Source organism: Cyprinus carpio, chromosome B25, assembly GCF_018340385.1.
Source record: "Cyprinus carpio isolate SPL01 chromosome B25, ASM1834038v1, whole genome shotgun sequence".
Taxonomy (NCBI): domain Eukaryota; kingdom Metazoa; phylum Chordata; class Actinopteri; order Cypriniformes; family Cyprinidae; genus Cyprinus; species Cyprinus carpio.
In genome coordinates, this window is record NC_056621.1 from 20,946,193 (window position 1) to 20,965,168 (window position 18,976).

The window sequence follows — 18,976 nt, forward strand, 5'->3', positions numbered from 1 at the left end:
TGCGTTCAAGTCATCTTGTATCGATCGTATTTACGAGTTGAATGCACATGAACGCCACCACAATATCGTAAATACCAGTGGGGAGCTCGGGATTTTCTTTAAGCCCAGATCTGTACGAGTTGGGGGCGTGTCTGTGATTAACATGGATGCAACGTCTGTTTTTGTTTGTGAATTTTTATTTAATTTTTATGTTTATTTGTCTATAAACTGTCATTTATCATGATCATCATTAATCTTGTTATAAGCAGCAAGTTAATGAATTACAACTAAAAATCCTAACATTTGTGCACCTTTAGATGAGAAATGGTTTGATTCGCAACATTGCACATGGCTTTAACATTTTTATCTCTCCGTTTAGCATTTTTCTATAAGCAGAGTTATTAAACCTTGCTGTAATTTCTTGCTATTCATTAAAAGAAGGTACAGCGCCTTCTTTCTCCGACGAAACTGACTTGAACGCACCTCACGTCATCAGCACGACTTCCCTCCTCGTACGTACGAAATTCCCAGGAGGACTTGAACGCACCATTATATAGTATATTATAATTCATCAATTCGTTTAACTGATTCATTATCAAGACTGTTTCAGAGCAATACTTGAAAATGACAACTAGCCGTCATCGTAGAGATGGGTGTCGAATTGTTTCAAAGCCGCGACACATTTGCTTCGACTGTTTCAGTGTTTAACGAAGCCTCACTCTTCCCACCACTAAGCGTGGTACAAACAGTCTAGCATAGCGGTCAAAAAACTGTGTGCACCTTCCCTCCAGCAACACCTGTTACCTGAAGGAAGGTTCCCACCTATATTTTGTGAACAATCACCCAAGAATGACCCCTACTGGACATACACGTACATAACAATTCAAAGCAAAGACCACAATGGCTCTTACAGTGATATCAAATAACAAACTGCAGGCAAAATTGCAATCATGCTTTTCCCCCATGTGTTTTTACTATGTTAGCTAACACATCAAAATATCTGCACTTTTCAAAAGTGCTTCTTTAAATCATCAAAATCACATATCTTGTCTTATGATGCATAGGGAACTTAAAGCGCTGCAATATTTTGTATCATTACTCAAATAGGCTAATGCATATTTTCCACTGATTTGTTGAAGAAGGTTAATTTCTAAATAAATGATCACTAAATAGATGAGAATGTGAGGTGTTGCTGATGCTTTGAGCAAGTGGATGGAGGTTTCCTTGATTAATGTGTTTCCTGTACCACAGGAAGTACTATGGAGAGAAGATCGGCATCTACTTCGCTTGGCTGGGTTTCTACACAGAGATGCTGTCCTATGCCGCAGTTGTTGGTCTGCTCTGTTTCATCTATGGTGTGGCCAGCTTTGATGAAAACATCTGGAGGTGAGGATAAGACAAGAAAACTGAGCAGAGAAGAAGACGGTGCTATAGCGCCCCTTGTGGCACTGCTGAGAATGCAAATGATGCATTACGAATTACTCTCTGACACTTTTCAGAAATGTGGCATAAGGCTCGAGGCCTACAACACAAGTGAAGTGTAGTCATTTTGAGTCCGGGTTCACAGAAACGATTTCTGAGACCGCTTTGTTGTCTTCTGCAGTAAAGAGATCTGTAATGAGACCATTGGTGGGCAGATTGTCATGTGTCCTCTCTGTGATAAGAAATGTGGCTACTGGAAGCTCAACACAACCTGTAGCTCCTCATGGGTGAGTGAAAAAATAACTGTCCATCTTTTATTCATTCCAATTGTTTTACTTATTTACTTATTGAGCATGATTTTGTGTATTTATTAATGCAAAGTTAAACCTTCATCTGATTGCCTTTTAGCAATCGTATCTGTTTGACAACACAGCGACGGTGTTCTTTGCGATATTCATGGGAATATGGGGTGAGTACAATGGGATCAGAAATGCTAAGATAAAAAAAATGCATCATCCTTGCAGCACTGTATGCAGCCAGGACACAGACACAATGTTTGAGATTTAAGTGGTGGTTTCCTCCGCCGTCAGTGACTCTGTTCCTGGAGTTCTGGAAGCGGCGTCAGGCTCGACTGGAGTACGAGTGGGATCTGGTGGACATGGAGGAAGAGCAGCAACAGCTGCAGCTCAGACCCGAATACGAGATCAAGTGCACCCACCGCCGGCGCAACCGCGTCACGCAGGTACGGATACATGTCTAATGACCTTCTGACCCAGAGATTTTTCAGTGTGTAGTTTTACCAGGAATAACTAGATTAAATGAAATAATTGTGTTGATCATATAGAGCTAGGTTCTTCATTCCTGGTCTCCGAAAGATTTATTTATTTAATTTTTTTCTGCTTAGTTTAGTTTCAGATGCATTAAAGTACACCTGGCTGTCATTTTTAGACTCGGTTTAGTTTATTCTGGTGTGTTTAATTAGAGTCAGAACTAATGCTGCCTTTACATGCTATTGGAAGTTTCCTATTATAAGGTCACAATTAACAACTGAGCCCAAACTTAATTTTAATAACTATTTATTTTTAAACACTCGACTAAAATATATATATATATATAAAGAGTTCATTTGCAAAAACCGATAAACGGCACTTTAAAAAAAATGAATTTAATTATTTAATGCTACCTGAACCCTAAAAACGTTTTGTCAAAAAAAATTGCCCACTTTCAAGGCAGCGCTGTTCACATTTTAGAAGCCGACAAGCGTCCTTGTTGTTTGTGAACAGAAGCCGATAAGTCTATTTTAGCAAATCAGCACGCTGTATTCAGGTCAGGTGACGAGTCTACTTTCACTTTGAAAAGACGTGCTAGCTGAGAGGAGTTTTGTCAAAGCTGACTAAAAGTGATCATGAATGCATAATTTCAATGAACTTGATGAACCTGTGATATCTTCTTCAGGGCGAAAAAGGAAAACAAAATACTAAAAATAACATACTTTCAATGAACTTTCATTTTGTAAATTACCTGTATTTGTTTAAGTTAGTATTACTTAAAACAACCCACCAGCAGTTTGATCGATATTACTTGGAATGCGAAAAAAAAAAAAAAAAAAAACTAATTTCTGAAAAAAATAAAAATGTAGTTATCGGTTATATATATAACTGATATATATATATATATATATATATGCAAACATGTAAATTGCACATAATGCAGTTTTTAAATTAACTTCTAAATTATAACATCAAAACAGCATTTATTGACTAGACTTTATTTTTACAAAAGTACATATATCAAAAAGTATATGTAAAGCTTGAAGTATCCTATGAAGTTCCACTCGTGTAGTGGTTAAAACAATGCTGTATTTGTTCTGTACACATGCGTACCGATCCGAAATGCACATAACTGAAAATTTTCGGTACGGATACGTGTACCTTTACACCCCTAGAATATATACATGACTGTATCAACAAGAGAAAGTAATGTACAGTAGCTGTTGTGGGAAAAATGAATAAAAGTTTAAAGTTCATGGCCCGTCCAACTCAGAAACTCGAGAATCAAAATTAGGTATTAGTTTCCCAGTAGTAAATACTACTTGAGAGGCCGCTCATGTCCATTTGTAACTAGGAAACTCGTATTTATGGTACTTGCGATAGCACATGAAGGCAGCATACACTCTTTCAGGATCATGAATGAGGAACCCTGATATAAAGCATGAGTAATTATACAGTAGATACTGGATTTTTTATTCTACGGATAATTGTAAATTTATTGTTTAATTGTCTTATTATAAATGTCCATTGCAAATTTTCTTGAACTTCACCCTTTGTTAACTTGTATTGCAGCCATTCATCGTGGATTTTTAACTGTTCCTTCAACCGATTTTATATTAGCTTAAAAAAAATTATCTTACTTTTCTACTAGACAGTATTTCAAGGCGTCAAAAAGATTACTAGGCTAGTCAGAAAACGTTTATCTAGACTCAGAGAGATGGCTGAGTGGTTCATATTAGACCCATTAGTCAGTTTAGATGGCATATTTAATTTGACAAAATGAAGATGAGGCTGTGATGGATGGACATAACAAGGTCTTAGTACACAGCTCCTGTTTTATAAAGCTTTTCAGTGTCTGGAAAGATGCAATTTCAGTATTTACTAGCTGAACATAGTGAATGCCACATACAATAGTTCATTAAATGGGGAAAGAGTAAGGGGACGTTCACACAAAATGCGTTTTTCCATTCCAGTGTGTTACTTTTCCATAGTTTTTCGATGTAAATGTGCACTAGATGGACGTATGACCATTGTACTCGTGTCTTGCATCTCATGCAACGTCTCACACATGAGCACCACATTTTGAGACAGGAATTTCAACTTTTACACGCAGTGCCGCTCATCAGTGTCAGCTCCAAAGCAGTGGACCAATCAGAAGACTTCAGAGGCGGGGCAAGCATTGCAAGATTTTGTTCAAATTAGCAAGTTGCCAATGCAACATTTTATTTGACAGAAACATGGCAGAAGAGGCATTCTGCCTTGCACTTAAAAAAAAAAAAAAACATTCCTGAGTGCTGTGTCTCACGTTTTTAGATGCAAAGATACATTCTGTGCAAACAGACACTAATTGTCAAATCTGAACACTGCAAAAAAAGATTTTCTTAGTCTCTTTAGGTATTGTGATGTCACAAACGGAGGCGGAGTCAGTAGTCAAGGTTAGTTTATCCACCAGCCACCTGAGAAACTAGATAATCTGCGTGTTTGTTTGGCTCTGTTCGTATCGTGTAGGAACTGGAGTGGGTTCTAGACCAGACCCCAGCTGATAAAGCAGGCAGGTTTCTCCTGTGCTGGACCACTGTTGTGTTGTGGGTAAGACAGGCACAGGATGACGATACTGTAGAAGGGACTGCTGTGTGTGTGAGAGTGTGTAGCATTAGCAGCCTGCTTGCAGTGTGATCGCAGCTTTGAAAGACTGCAGTCATAGACTCAGTGACTCATTAGAAACAGAACAGGAAGAGCCGTGTGGACAGTGCTAGATTAGGATCGTGTCCCAGGTGTGTGGTGGTGGTTGCTCATGACCCCTGCTTTGCTTGCTTGCTGTGTAGGAGATGGAGCCTTATTTACCTCTAACAAGCAAGTGTGCTCGTTCAGTACTGTCCGGCGCCACCGTCCTCTTCTGGGTGAGCATCACAACCATCTGCTACTTTTACTGTAATCATTTAATTTTATGGAGTGAAAAACAATTATGTCAAACTGTTATAAGCATTTTTTTTTTTTATATTAGCACATAATGCCAACGATGTATAAAAATGATATGAAAATAAAAAATGAAAATACAGTGGGGTCCAAAGGTCCTAGACAACAATGAAAAAATGGGATTCAAAATTGAATTAAACTTATATATATATATATATATATATATATATATATATATATATATATATATATATATATATATATATATACATACAAAAATAGTGCAAAAGTATGCAAATTTGGACGGACGTATAGTTTTGGAACAGAGCTAATATATACAAATACTCTGCTGTATAGCAGATAGGTTATTGCATGATATGGTTAGACTCAATATTGAATGTTGAGAAGTCTCTGGACTGTATGGACACAGAATCACACAGCAGTAAGTAAGTTAAATCAGTAAATCTGTAGAACATTTTACTTGAGGATGCATGTTTTTACCAGCATGTAGCATTTTACTGTTTTGACGTGTCCTAGTAAGCACTGCATGTTCACAGTTTAGTTTTTCTTTTTTAGCCATATTTTTGCATGGATAATTGAGTAGTATCGAGTATTAATAGTAACTGCAGCGAGGGAGTTTTGTGTGTGTGTGACGTGTACCTCTCTCGCTCCCAAACCCAGATGTGTCTGATTATCGCCAGTATAATCGGTGTGATTGCGTACCGTCTGGCGGTGTTTGCGGCGTTTGCCAGCATCATGAAGGACAGCCCCACCAATAAGCTGGATGTGGTTGGAAGCCTCATCACGCCACAGTTCGCCACATCCGTCACGGCTTCCTGCATCAACTTCGTCATCATCATGGTTCTGAACTTCCTGTATGAGCGCGTAGCCATAAAGATCACGGATATGGGTGAGACTTTAGGAAGTACATCAGACTCCCAGTCTCTTTTTTCCACCGAAAACCTTTCAAAACATTTCAAATGTCCCGTTTTAATAAATACAGAAACTAAAAAAAACGATTAGATTATTGTTGTTGTTGTTGGTTTCTGTTTTAAAACTATCTAATTTATTGCATTTATTTGACTTCGGCACGTTCTTTTTTCTGATTTGTTCCAGTCATTCGTTTTGTGTTCTGTATCTTGTAATAAACAACGAGAGGAACATTCGTATATTCAGTTAATAAAGTATTTTTATAATGTAAAGATTTTTGTGCACTGATTTTTATTCACTTGTTCTTCTGTCTGCAGAGGTTCCCAAAACCCACGTGGAGTACGAGAACAAGCTAACGGTGAAGATGTTCCTCTTCCAGTTTGTCAACTACTATTCCTCTTGCTTCTACGTCGCCTTCTTCAAGGGCAAATTTGTGGGCTACCCTGGAGACTATGCCTACATGTTCGGCAAGTGGAGAAATGAAGAGGTAGACCTGAGAGCCCATGAGCCTGTTTTTAAAGTTCTTCTCCATGCCATTATTTACTTTTTAAACCTTTGTTATGCATTTGTTACTGCCATTGGATCTCTAATTAATATTAATTGAGTATAGTATAGTATAGTATAGTTACTTATTAGATTGGTTTATTTATGATCATCATAATTGTGTTTGCAGTGCGAGCCCGGCGGCTGTTTGATCGAGTTAACCACTCAGTTAGTGATCGTGATGGTGGGTAAACAGGTGTGGGGGAACATACAGGAAGCTCTCGTCCCGTAAGTCCACAGGACATGACATAATCACAGTTTCCTAACACTCATCATCTGTTACTTGATCATGCTATGTACTGAATGTAGTGTCTATTTTGATAATAAACCGAGAAAGCGAATGGTTCAGATGCACGTAATGTGTGTTCCTGTGCATGTTCATGTGTTTGTGTATGTGTTGTTAGTGGGTGGTGTTTTATAGATGTCTGTCTGTGTGTAGCTGGCTGTGTAACTGGTGGGTGAGCAGAAATGCCCGGAATCATCCGGAGAGTCTGTACAGCCGCTGGGAGCAGGACCATGACCTGCAGACCTTCGGTCAGCTCGGCCTCTTCTACGAGTACCTGGAGATGGGTGAGTGTCCGGCAGCTACAGTACATCAGTGCTGGGAAAGAAACTTTAACTTTATATATATAAATATGTGTGTGTGTGTGTGTACTGTGTATATTTATTATGTATATATAAATAAAAACACATGCATGCATATATTTAAGAAAAATATGTAACATTTGTATATTAAATATTTTTATATTAGTGCTTTCAAACGATTAATCGCGATTAATTGCATTCAAAATAAAAGTTTTGTTTACGTAATATATGCATGTGTACTGTGTATATTTATTATGTATATATAAATACACATATAATATATATTTTATATATTTCATGAAGTATATCTAAAAAAAAATCTATATTTTAAATTATTACACAGCTCTCTGGAATACTTTGTAGTTGAACTTTTTGTAAAGGTCAGGCTATAAAATTCTATGGGCAAGTCTTTACTTGGCTGTTTCATATGTTGCCGTGTAATGAGCTGGTGTTGTGCTGGGGTCCCGATTACTCTATCAGGGCTTATTATTTTGCAATAAAAAATGGCTGACTGTACAAACCCTTTATACCTCTTAATTTAAGCACTTTTCTCATAAAATATTGTGCAATTAGAAATTACAATTTTAATCCACTTTTTCTAATCAGTTGAAAGCCCTGGTTCAATTTTTAATCTGTCAGCCTAATTCAGGTCCTTGTTGTGCCCAATTAGTATTGTCCAGAATTTAAGTGAGTTATGATCTGCTCTAGTTTCATGGAAAAAAAGGCTGTGAGGGATGAACTTACTGTCTTTGCAGTGGCATGCACTTGTCTTATTTTTCAAAGTTTTATGGACTTTTTGTCTGTTAAAAGTTTTTTGGAAATGTCAGCTGATCAATTGGCATGTTGTTAAATAACAGTACAATCCAGTGTCCATCACAGCCTTGTTTTCATTCCCTTACATTTGTGCTTTTTTCATTATACTGTATTCAGCACAAACTGGGCTACAATAATATGTAAGCAACATGTTTATGTGTGGTTTATATGTGGTTTGTGAAAAAAAAAAAATTATATTTTTAAGTCACTGAAATAAGGCCATAAAACACATACAAAACATTTGTTCACAACACTTTTGAGAACTGGATGTGGTAGACTATCTGTAAATGGTAAAAAAATATTTCCTTTTTGTTGTTAAGTCTTGTAAAACTTTTAGTGTTGCTAATTACTTTTATCAAATTTATCTTTAAAGGCAAGTATCTAAAAGTAATGTAGCTTAACTACTTTAAATCATAAATAGCTAGTAACTTGACTATGGTTTAAAAGTAGCTTAACTGACACTGATTTACTTTAACTCACCAATACATTTAAAAATAATATAGCTGTAATACTTTTTTTTATAACTGCGGCAATAGATGAACGGGGTTTATGAAATTGCGGACAGGCGTTAGTAAAACATACACATGAATTCACTAAAATGAGGTAACAAATTAGTATAACATGCTGACGTATTAGTAAGTCATGGAACTGATTGTTAATTCATATATATATATATATATATATATATATATATATATATATATATATATATATATATATAAAAAACATTTTCTGCCGTATGTCATGTATGGGGCTCCATACACCATCAGCTTCTATATGAAGAAACTTTCAGTCTGCAGTAACTCGGTGTTACTGACAGATGGCGCTGTAGCTCATCTTTATATGGAGAAACATTTCATCTCGTCTTTGTTTGCAGTTATCCAGTTTGGCTTCATCACCCTGTTTGTGGCCTCTTTCCCGCTGGCTCCTCTGCTGGCTCTGATGAATAATATCTTGGAAGTGCGAGTGGATGCTTGGAAATTCACCACTCAGTTCCGCCGGCCCGTGGCAGCCAAAGCGCACAGCATCGGCGCATGGGACGAGATCCTCAACATGATCGCTGTTTTCTCAGTGGTTACCAATGTGAGTCTCTAATTATAATGAGTCAGGAACCACTTTGACTACATCAGAGTTAGTTGTACAATTCAAACTGATTGTTCAGTGAGTCTTTTGGACTGATTCATTAACAATAACCAGCTTATATAATTTTTTTTAGTACACCTACATGTAGGGCTGTCATGATTTCCTCGATTCAATCAAGTACTTCTTTTAAAAAAAACCTTGATTGCATTTTGCCCGTGTCGAGTAACTGGCAAAATAATGGAAGTGCCGCATTCTGCGAACGAGAATCTATGAAACGCATTATTAGACAATTTTTCAAGACTGCATGCTATATAAAACACATTTAAAATAATAATAATAAAGCATAACGCTATTGTAAATTAACAAATGCTACGATTCAATTAAATAAATAAATGTGATGCAGGTTTACGTACGTACATCTCAGAGCGGCTCCGAACTGTCATCATTTACATCTCAAACTCTATCTTTGCATATTGTTGTGAGTTTGGGTTTATTATAACATTCATCTGGGAACGCAACGTGTGCCATTTTAGCAGATTTGTAAGGTAAATTGTTTATAAATTAAGCAAACACAGGAGAATACATCAATATCTTTCTCAAGATACTAACTGTTGGTCGCGATTTCAAAATAAAAGTTTAACCGTCACTCTTGAGTTATTCAAGAAGTTACAGTGGCTATATCATTTCTGTCATAAAGAAATGGCCAAATATTAAAGATTAAGTGGACTTTGAATTAAATGTTGTTTAGTAAATATTAATCAAGGATTATATCGTGCAGTAAAGTGTAAAAACAATCACTGCTGCAAGCATTTGTTATAATACAAATCAAATCAAAAATCAAATGTAAAAAATAATATATATATATTTTTTTTTAATTTATCTGATTACTCGATTAATTGTCAGAATAATCAACAGATTACTGGATTATCAAAATAATCATTAGTGACAGCCCTACTTACATCTTTACTGTATTATTTTCAATAGTTCTATAGCCTTTAATTTTCTTTATTAACTGCTAATGAAGCTTCAATATCAAAGTAGGTCGTGTAACAGCATTAAATGTCATTTATTTGTCTTTCAGGCTTTCATTGTCTCATTCACATCTGACATGATCCCTCGGCTGGTGTATAAGTACGCGTATTACCAGGGTGCGGAGGGCTCAATGGAAGGGTACATCAACAGCAGCCTCGCAGTCTTCAACATCACAGATTTCAAACCGGAAAACCGTCCAGACGATAGCGAAAACCCGGATTGGTTCTTCAGCTCCAACATCACCACCTGCAGGTACGGTTGTGTATGTTTGTACAGAAAATTTTTAAATGACAGATTTATTGTGACATTGCTAAATGTATATAATACACATGAATGCTATGTGGATGCTGTAGGTACCGTGACTACCGCAACCCTCCAGGACATGAGAAACCGTACATTCATAGCATGCAGTTCTGGCACATTCTTGCTGCCAAATTAGCCTTCATCATCATTATGGAGGTATGAGCTCTTAAATTCTCTTCATTCCTGTGTCAAAGATAACGCCACTTTAGCATGCTTTAAAAATGCTTTAAAAGAATATACATACTTACAAACTGAATCGAAAATGTATTAGAAATGTATTACAAAATAAAAATGTATTTTAGTTTAAATTTAAAATAAATACAGTTAACTGAACTTGAACCTCTCAAGTAGGACTGAAATACTTCTTTATATGTAATTTCATAATTAACTTTGAAATATGGTAAAAAAAATGTTCTTCTGAATGTATTGACAAGCATTTTTGGTGAAATAAAATAAAACTTCCCCTAACTGCATATTAGTAAACATTGCAAAATAAGTGCCCTTTAAAGCATGATAAAATATCAATAGCCTCGTGGGACTACGCCGACATACAGCGCAGTTACGCTATGGGCGTCCCAGGTTCGAATCCGGGCTCGAGGAGCTTTCCCGATCACGCCCCCTTCTTCTCCGACTTCGCTTCCTGTCATGTCTACACTGTCCTATGATAATAAAGTGAAACTATGACAAAAATCAATAAAATAATGAGTTAATAGTAAAACATTTCATTTGACATTACAACGTGATCTTTTCAAAATTGTATTCAAGTATGTTTAGAAACATAGAAACAGTCATAGTTAAGTACACTTATTTTACGTCTTTTATTTCGTAATTGTTATATTATCTGCAAGTAGTAGTTGTTTTAAAAATTTGCTTTTAAGATTTGAAATACGTGCAGTTAGTTCATAGTTTAATTAATGTTAACAGAATAAAATGTAAACATTTTATTTGTAATAGTAAATGTTGACATAAAAAAAAATATTTACATTGACAATGATTTGGGTCAAATATAATGTAATTTAATGAAAAACTATATCAATGGTGCTCTGTTGCGCGGCAGGATTTTCTGTCGGCTGCATTTAAACCCATGTCTGAAGCCAGCGCGCAGCCTCATGTGTCATCATTTTCACCTTCTACAATATAATAACAGCAAACCCTTCTCAGCCGCTCCAGCAAAGCAGCAACCCGGAAAACTATCGGCATGGATTTTTGCCGATAACCGATAGTTCCGGCAATCAACTATCAGTGCCGATTAATCGGCAAAACCAGCACATCAGTCGACCTCTATTTAAAATAGTGATAATAAAATGATAAAGAAGTTACACCCTGACTAATTGCTTCATTAATTCTATAAATGTATCGGTTTATAACATTTTGATCTCCAATACATTTATGTCATCAGTGCTGAAGTACTAAACTTGTCCTAATACTCTTCTTCTCTCCAGCATGTTGTGTTTGTGGTGAAGTTCTTTGTGGCATGGTTGATCCCCGACGTACCATCGGATGTGAAAGCCCGAATAAAGCGCGAGCGCTACCTCATCCAGGAGTACCTGCACAACTACGAGCTGGAAAAACTCAAAATCCAGCTCAGCCAGAACGGCCCGAACATCGAGCAGTGCACGTGTCCCACCACAGCCGCCACGCCAGTGAAGCTGGAGGTGTTATCAGACTGTCTGACCTAACACAGGCCTGCCTGACCTCTCCTGACCTTGACACTAGCACATGACAGCTTTCAGTCAGCCCATGTCTCGAACCAGTCCTCTCTATTTCAACACAAAAACACACACCACTATTTCCTAATATCTCACAGTTTATGTTGGATAATCTTTTCACACCACATCCACCGTTTTGGGGTTTTCCTCAACCATGATATGTTTCCCAGAACCCTCGTTTTCAGTCACGTGACCTCTGAGATATTCCTACATAAAGGAAAAGTTTGTATAACAGTATGATAATGTTTAAATGTATTTAGATCTACCTTACGCCACATGAGCTGTAACTCAGTTTATGTCTATGCAGAATGACATTTGCACTCTTCAAGAACAATTCGGTTTTCTCACGCTTTCCACATTATTGTTCTCTGTTGGTGTTGCCAGTGTCTCTATAAGACACTACAAACATAAATACAGACCGTTTATGATCTGCATGAAACACTGTGTGAAAGTCTGGCAGCTGAAATGTCAGTCAAAATGTCAAGCTTAGATTTCAGCCCAAAACTAAACTGGGTGAAATATAAACTGGACGTTTTAGGTTTTGTGTGATTTACTCTGAATCATCGCATAGATGAGTGTCTCTTTCACACAGCGTCAAAATACAAGTACTCCGTGACGAACTTTATTGTTTAGAATGCCTTTAAGCTACCAAAGATATAAAGCCTTAACATCATAGACATATGCATGGATCCTTTACATTATAAACATTAAACACTTCTATTTACTGTATGTTCAAATTTCATGTATAAAGAAATTCTAATAAGGGTTTTCAGGAAAAATTTTTTTTTTTTTTTTAGTAAATTTAGTGTATTTTCTTTTTTGATCAAAACTGTACAATATTTAAGACAAACTGGCACTATTATTTTGCAGTATTATTTCATAGCTTGATGCAGCACCAATACTGACTTTAAAAGCATCCTATAATGCTAGATTTATTTTATTTGCTGGAAATTGTATGCAAAAAAAAAAGAGACTCTATGCCAAACATGAATAGATACGTATATAAATATGCACACTATCTACACTCTTGCTGTAGCTGTGCTGTTCGGGTGATGGAGGCGCTGAATCTGCACTCACACTATTTATAAAGCAGTTATCACCATGTTCATAGTTACAGATAATCTGCACTTTAAAGCTTTACGTTGGTGAACAGGAAATAAAAATCTTTTCAAAGCCAAAGTTGCTCTTGTGATTTGAATGGCAAAGCTAATGTATGTGCCTTTATCAAAATACAAACTCCATGTTGAGTGTATATTTGTGCTTCATTTCCAATTGATTTACTGTGTTTTCCTGGTCAGAAGGCCAGTGTCACTTTGAGTTTGTTTTGCACAAAGCACTTAATGAGGAGTGATTTATCTCAGTGTTATTGAAGGAAGATGTGTGACTAACAACCCTTTGAATCTGCAAAATTATGTGATTCATTTATAATATGCCAATTTGATCATTCATTTTGCATTGGACTACTTCAAATGAAACTTCAAATCAAAAAGTTATAATGAGGACCATGAACAGCTGACAGTTTGAGATGTATATATGCTAATGATGATGAAAAACGTATACATTTGCTGTTATTTGTGACTTGAATATTTAAGTTGGAAATCATAATATTTTGTGTAAATATTTAGTTTTCAGTCTCTGGTTCAAATATGAAGAATCTAGTCACTGTTTTACATAATCAGAACTGTTATTCATAAAAATGCTGTTTGAATATTTCACTTTTGGTTTATGTAGCTGACAATCTGCAAGCTGTGCTATGAGGTGAAAAGCCATTTATCAGTAAAACATTGTCCTTTTTGACATTTCAGTTCTGGGTGATCAAATGATCAATGATTATGCCTTATCCTTTTTTTTCTTTACAATTACTGTTTTAAGTTGATTTTATGCTTATTTTTATGCATGGTTATTTTGGATGTGGATATAAATCCAAGTGTGTTTTTCTGTACTGGTAATGTACCAGAAATGTACTCAGTTTTTCATACTTTAGTCAAACTGTTGTCACCCAAATAAACTATTGAATATGCCACAGACACTCGAGTGTTTAATTGTTATGGACATTGCTTTGATTCTTATGTCAATTTCAGGGGTTTTGAGAGATTATAATATTTCATACACATAAAGTTTACTTCATAGCTTAATAACTCCTTAAGACTGATGGGTCAGTACTGCACATGTGATTTATGACACTTTCTACACTAATACAATACAATAATACAATATTGTGTAGGTTTCCCTTTTGCTGCTAGAACAGCTCTGATTCATTGAAACGTCGACTCCACAAGACCTCTGAACATGTCCTGTAGTCTTGACACCCAAAACATTAACAGCAGATACTTTTATCTGTGGGGAAGGCGTGGCCTAATGGTTAGCGAGTTGGACTTGTAATCCAAAGGTTGCGAGTTTGAGTCTTGGGCTGGCAGGAATTCTCAGTGGGGGGAATGTATGTCATGAAATTTGGCTAGTGGATTTTGCATGCTGAGCCACTCCCTGTATATATGGGTATATAAGGCGAGCGTGATTTCACCAAGTACAACATGTTCTTGGATCAACATCCTTGTTGATCCTGGAACAACATTCCAAACAACAAATCAGAATTGAGGGGATAACTTTTAAGGAAATATCCGTTTTAGGCTTATAATCAGGGTTAGGTGCTTTTACACCCTTGTTAATAAGCTATCATTTCCCACTGATTTTAGGAATAAATTATGGATAGGGTTAGGTTTAGGGGTAGGGATTGGATTAAGTCTATTTTTGGACAATAATGTTGATCCAGGAACATGTCTTACTTGGCAAAATCACGGTGACCAGGTATAAGGCGACAGGTTCATCCACTAAATAATAATAAAAATAATAATATATAATAAAGTAAATGAGGTTAATTTCCACAAACCTGATTGTCTCTGAGAGCTGGAAAGCAGCCATGAGTATCGGGTTGGAGGTGTGCAGTCTCAAGTCCTTGCGGCTGGATGATTGGTTCCTCAGTGCAGGCCGTGACTCACGACCACGTTCAGCCTCGGTTCTCTTCTTCCCAGAGGTGCATGAGGAAGTGACAAAGTCATGGATGGCCACTTTTATGGTCAGAGACCACTTGTCTCCTTCCTCCATCCTCACTTCCCTCAATGGCGGGGCAGCTAGGGGGTACATTGACATTCCCTAGGTGGAGAGAACGGTTGCAGTGCACCTGTGCCCGTAAAACACCACCACAAATCCTCCTTGTCTCCCTTCCAAAGCCTGTAGCTGTCGGCGGTTCTAGCTGCGGGCCAGGCTGCCTCTGCCCTGGCGATCCTGCAGGTCCAGCAAGCCAAGGCACTAAAACAAATGCATGATCTTCCAAGCTGCAATCAATTTGTCGTGGGCCACTCCTCAGTCTGTTCATTGCTGTGGGTGTCCTCCTGTGTCCTCCAGAGCCACTCTGCTCTGTGCTGAGACAAAATCAAGGCCGGCACGTTGAGCCTCTCGCAGGAGTGTGGCAACCCCATGTCCCAGCCAGCCCCTAGGTCTGCTAAAAAGTTGACAAAGTGGCCCTGACACCGGCAACCCAGAGATGTGGGAAGCTCCTCTTTCTCAGGAGATGGGAAGGACAGTGATGAGCCAGAATGTGATGACTTTTGGTCTATCCAACATGACTCCTCACCACTGCACCACTGCAGGTATGTTGATTGTCCCTTTGGAGCCACTCGCTTGGGGTGTGGCTTGCGCTACCCAGCCCATCCCGCTGGCTCATTCGGATATTCAGGTCTCTCTGGGGCTCTTTTCTTTATAAGGACTTAGATTCAGTGAGTATGACAGTGTGCCCCTCCAACAAGTTCCTTGAGAGACAGGGTGGTGTTTCCAATAAAACAAATTCAGAGGCTCCTGGGGCAAATTGCATCCACAGCTGCAGTCATTTGAAACCACTTCAGCACTGTTTACATTCCAGACACACAAAGCATGACTGTCACGCCGATGTGTTGTTGCATGTTCAACCCCGGGTCAGACTTTGCTTTTCTATGGACCAGGGTGCCCTTAGAACAGGTGCTCTAGCATGTTGTTGTCACAGCAGATGCCTCCAGGTCAGGTTTAGGCATGATGTGCAATGGGTAGGCAGCCTCAGGGTCCTGGACAGGGCCTCATCTGCTTTGGCTTCTGCCTGGAGTTGCTGGCAGTGCTTCTAGCTGTGTGCTCGGCAAGCACTTGTTGGTCTGCACAGACAACACTGTAGCTGTTTCGTACAATCAGACACAGCTCAAGTCATTGTGCGCCGTCCACATTCCAGGGGAGCTCAATAATGCAGCCGATGTAACAGTTCACTCTCCTCTGAGAATGCCGACTCCATCCCCAGGTAGTCCAGCTGATCTGGAGTCGAATCAAGGAAGCTCAGGTGGACCTGTTTGCTTCCCACGAGTCCTCCCACTGCCAGCTGTATCATACCCTGACAGATGCACTGGCACATAGCTGGCCCTAGGCTCTTCGCAAGTATGAATTTCCCCCAGTGAGCCTGCTCACACAGACAATGTGTAAGGCTAGGAGCTTGGCACCATGTGGTACTTGCATCCAGATCTCTGTAACCTCTATGTATGGGTCCTAGAAGGGATGCGGCAAACTTAAGTGATCTGCCTCTGGCGGTGGTAGACACCATCACTCAGGCTAGAGCTCCTTCTACAAGGCAACCCTATGCCCTGAAGTGGATTGTGTTCATGAACTGGTGTTCTTCTCGTCAAGAAGACCCCTGAAGATGCCCGATTAGAGTTGTGCAAGAGGTTGGAGCGTAGGCTTTCACCCTCCACCTTGAAAGTGTATGTTGCTGCTATCGCAGCACATCACGATGCAGTGGACCACCAGTCCCTGGGTAAGCATGACCTAATCTTTGGGTTCCTGAGGGGTGCCAGAAGGTTAAATCCTCCTAGGTCACCCCTGGTGCCCTCCTGGGATCTCTCTATCATCCTGGCTGGACTTCAGAGGGGTCCCTTTAAGCCGCTGGATTCAGTCGAGCTTAAGCTCCTGTCTGCTAAGACAGTGCTCCTGAACGTGTTCACTTCCATCAAGGGTTGGGGACCTCTGCCTTGTGTTCGGGCCGGCCTACTCTCATGGTGTCCTGAGATCCCAGCCTGGATAAGTGCCCAAGTTTCCCACCACTCCTCTCAGAGATCAGTTGCTGAACATGCAATCACTGCCTTCTGAGGAAGCAGATCCAGCCTTGGCGTTGCTGTGTCATGCAAGAGAGTTGCACATATACGTGGACTGCAACCGGAGCTTCAAAAGCTCTGAGCAGATCTTTGTCTGCTACGGAGGTCAGCAGAGATGGAAGGCTATCTCCAAGCAGAGGTTGGCCCACTGGATAGTGAATGCCATTGCCTTGACGTACCAGTCACAAGGCGAGCTGTGCCCCCTGGGGGGTGAGAGCTCCCACCACCCGGAGTGTTGTGATCTTCTATGCATTAGCGCATGGCTCCTCTCTGGCAGACATTTGTAGAGCTGGAGGCTGTATGACACCTAATACTTTCGCAAGGTTTTACAGCCTCCGCTTTGAGCCGGTTTCTTCCCGTGTGCTGGGTAACAGGTAATTTGCGTGTAGATCTTGCTCTGTGTCATGCTTTCTGCGCCATCCCCCTCACACTAGGATGCAAGCACCTTTTTCTTCTCCCAGTGAGTTTCCCAGATGGCAAACCCTGAGTGAGCATCCTCCAGCACCTCCGGCAGTCAGACTTTGTGGAGCAGTCTGATGGTAGGCTCAGTATTTTTGTTAGCATGCCCGGAGCCCCGGTCAGCCCCTGTACTGGGCTAAGTGTCCATGTGGCTTGATTCCCTGTGAGTAATCCCATATGTGTATTTTTCAAATATTGTCTTCCCTTGACAGGCTTGCTCTGTCAGTCTCTTATGGCAGTTGTTATATCCCTACTCTCAGGTAGGACCTACCTCATAGAACCAATCCATATGAAGTTCTGCCCCCTTGGTCAGTCCATATAAGTGTGTCCACATGTCACCTCCATATGGGTAGGATGTGGCCTCTGTAGCACCCTTCCCTTGGAAGGCTCACTTCCTCATTGTTACCACCAAGTTGATACAAACAAATAGGAAAGAGCTGAAGCAAATCTTTCACTGAAGGTCGAAATTCCTTCTGTTAAGAAATTATTTGTGGACTTAGCAGCAACATGGCCATCTCCAGCAACGATGTACTCACCTTTGGTCCACCAATCCCCCCCCCCCCCCCCCCCCCCCCCCCCCCCCCCCCCCCCCCCCAACAACAGACATCTTGAAACTGATCCTAAACATGCACAGTCCTCATACTCATTGATTTGATCATCAGTTGTGAATTATTTTTCTAGAGTTTTGAAAAATGACATAAAGCTTTCGATATTAGGACAAAAATTTTTGTAAAAACAACTGCATTGCCTCCAGTACGTGCAGACCTGTCTTTGAGCGCCCGCTTGTGGTCATTATTTGTATTACAAAACACAAGAGTCTTTTTTTTCATACCCTCAGTGGTTTTCAAACCTCTCCATGAAGAACCCAGCACTGCACATTTTGTATGTCTCCCTATATCTGACACGCCCACTTCAGGTTTTGCAGTCTCCACTAATGAGCTGATGAGTTGAATCAGATGTGATAGATGAGGGAGACATACAAAATGTGCAGGGCTGGGGGTACTCCAGGACAGGTTTCAGAACCATGCCCTACCCTAAATTATTAAACCATCTGGATTCGGTGTGATCTTCTACGATGAATTTTCCTGAATAAATGAAATTAGATAAATATCTGATTCTGACCCCACCGATGTCCCTCTCTATTGTCTCGTCCCAAAAGCCCATAATGCAAATGAAAACTGATTAATTGAAGGTGTGTATGTTTAAAAAAAAAAAAAAAAAACACTCAGTGCATCTAAGACTAATATAACATGACTCATTCATATGTTTG

At 39.2% G+C, this 18,976-nt stretch overlaps 1 protein-coding gene across 2 annotated transcripts in view; it reads left to right on the forward strand.

Annotated features, from left to right (window-relative positions):
• The window catches only part of LOC109080868 (anoctamin-5-like), a 32,245-nt gene extending 18,135 nt beyond the window's left edge, over window positions 1-14,110 (forward strand). Inside the window, exons 10-22 of one of the 2 annotated variants that reach the window (XM_042753595.1) lie at window positions 1,231-1,365; window positions 1,583-1,688; window positions 1,810-1,870; window positions 1,992-2,143; window positions 4,680-4,760; window positions 5,769-5,997; window positions 6,335-6,504; window positions 6,691-6,788; window positions 7,000-7,130; window positions 8,836-9,041; window positions 10,123-10,325; window positions 10,427-10,532; window positions 11,819-14,110. In XM_042753595.1, the coding sequence (XP_042609529.1) occupies window positions 1,231-1,365; window positions 1,583-1,688; window positions 1,810-1,870; window positions 1,992-2,143; window positions 4,680-4,760; window positions 5,769-5,997; window positions 6,335-6,504; window positions 6,691-6,788; window positions 7,000-7,130; window positions 8,836-9,041; window positions 10,123-10,325; window positions 10,427-10,532; window positions 11,819-12,055 (1,915 nt within the window). In that variant the 3' untranslated portion in view covers window positions 12,056-14,110. Of the gene's footprint in view, window positions 1-1,230; window positions 1,366-1,582; window positions 1,689-1,809; window positions 1,871-1,991; window positions 2,144-4,679; window positions 4,761-4,996; window positions 5,072-5,768; window positions 5,998-6,334; window positions 6,505-6,690; window positions 6,789-6,999; window positions 7,131-8,835; window positions 9,042-10,122; window positions 10,326-10,426; window positions 10,533-11,818 lie in introns of both variants that reach the window. The other variant, XM_042753596.1, reaches the window with a different exon arrangement.
• The last annotated feature ends 4,866 nt before the right edge of the window (window positions 14,111-18,976 follow it).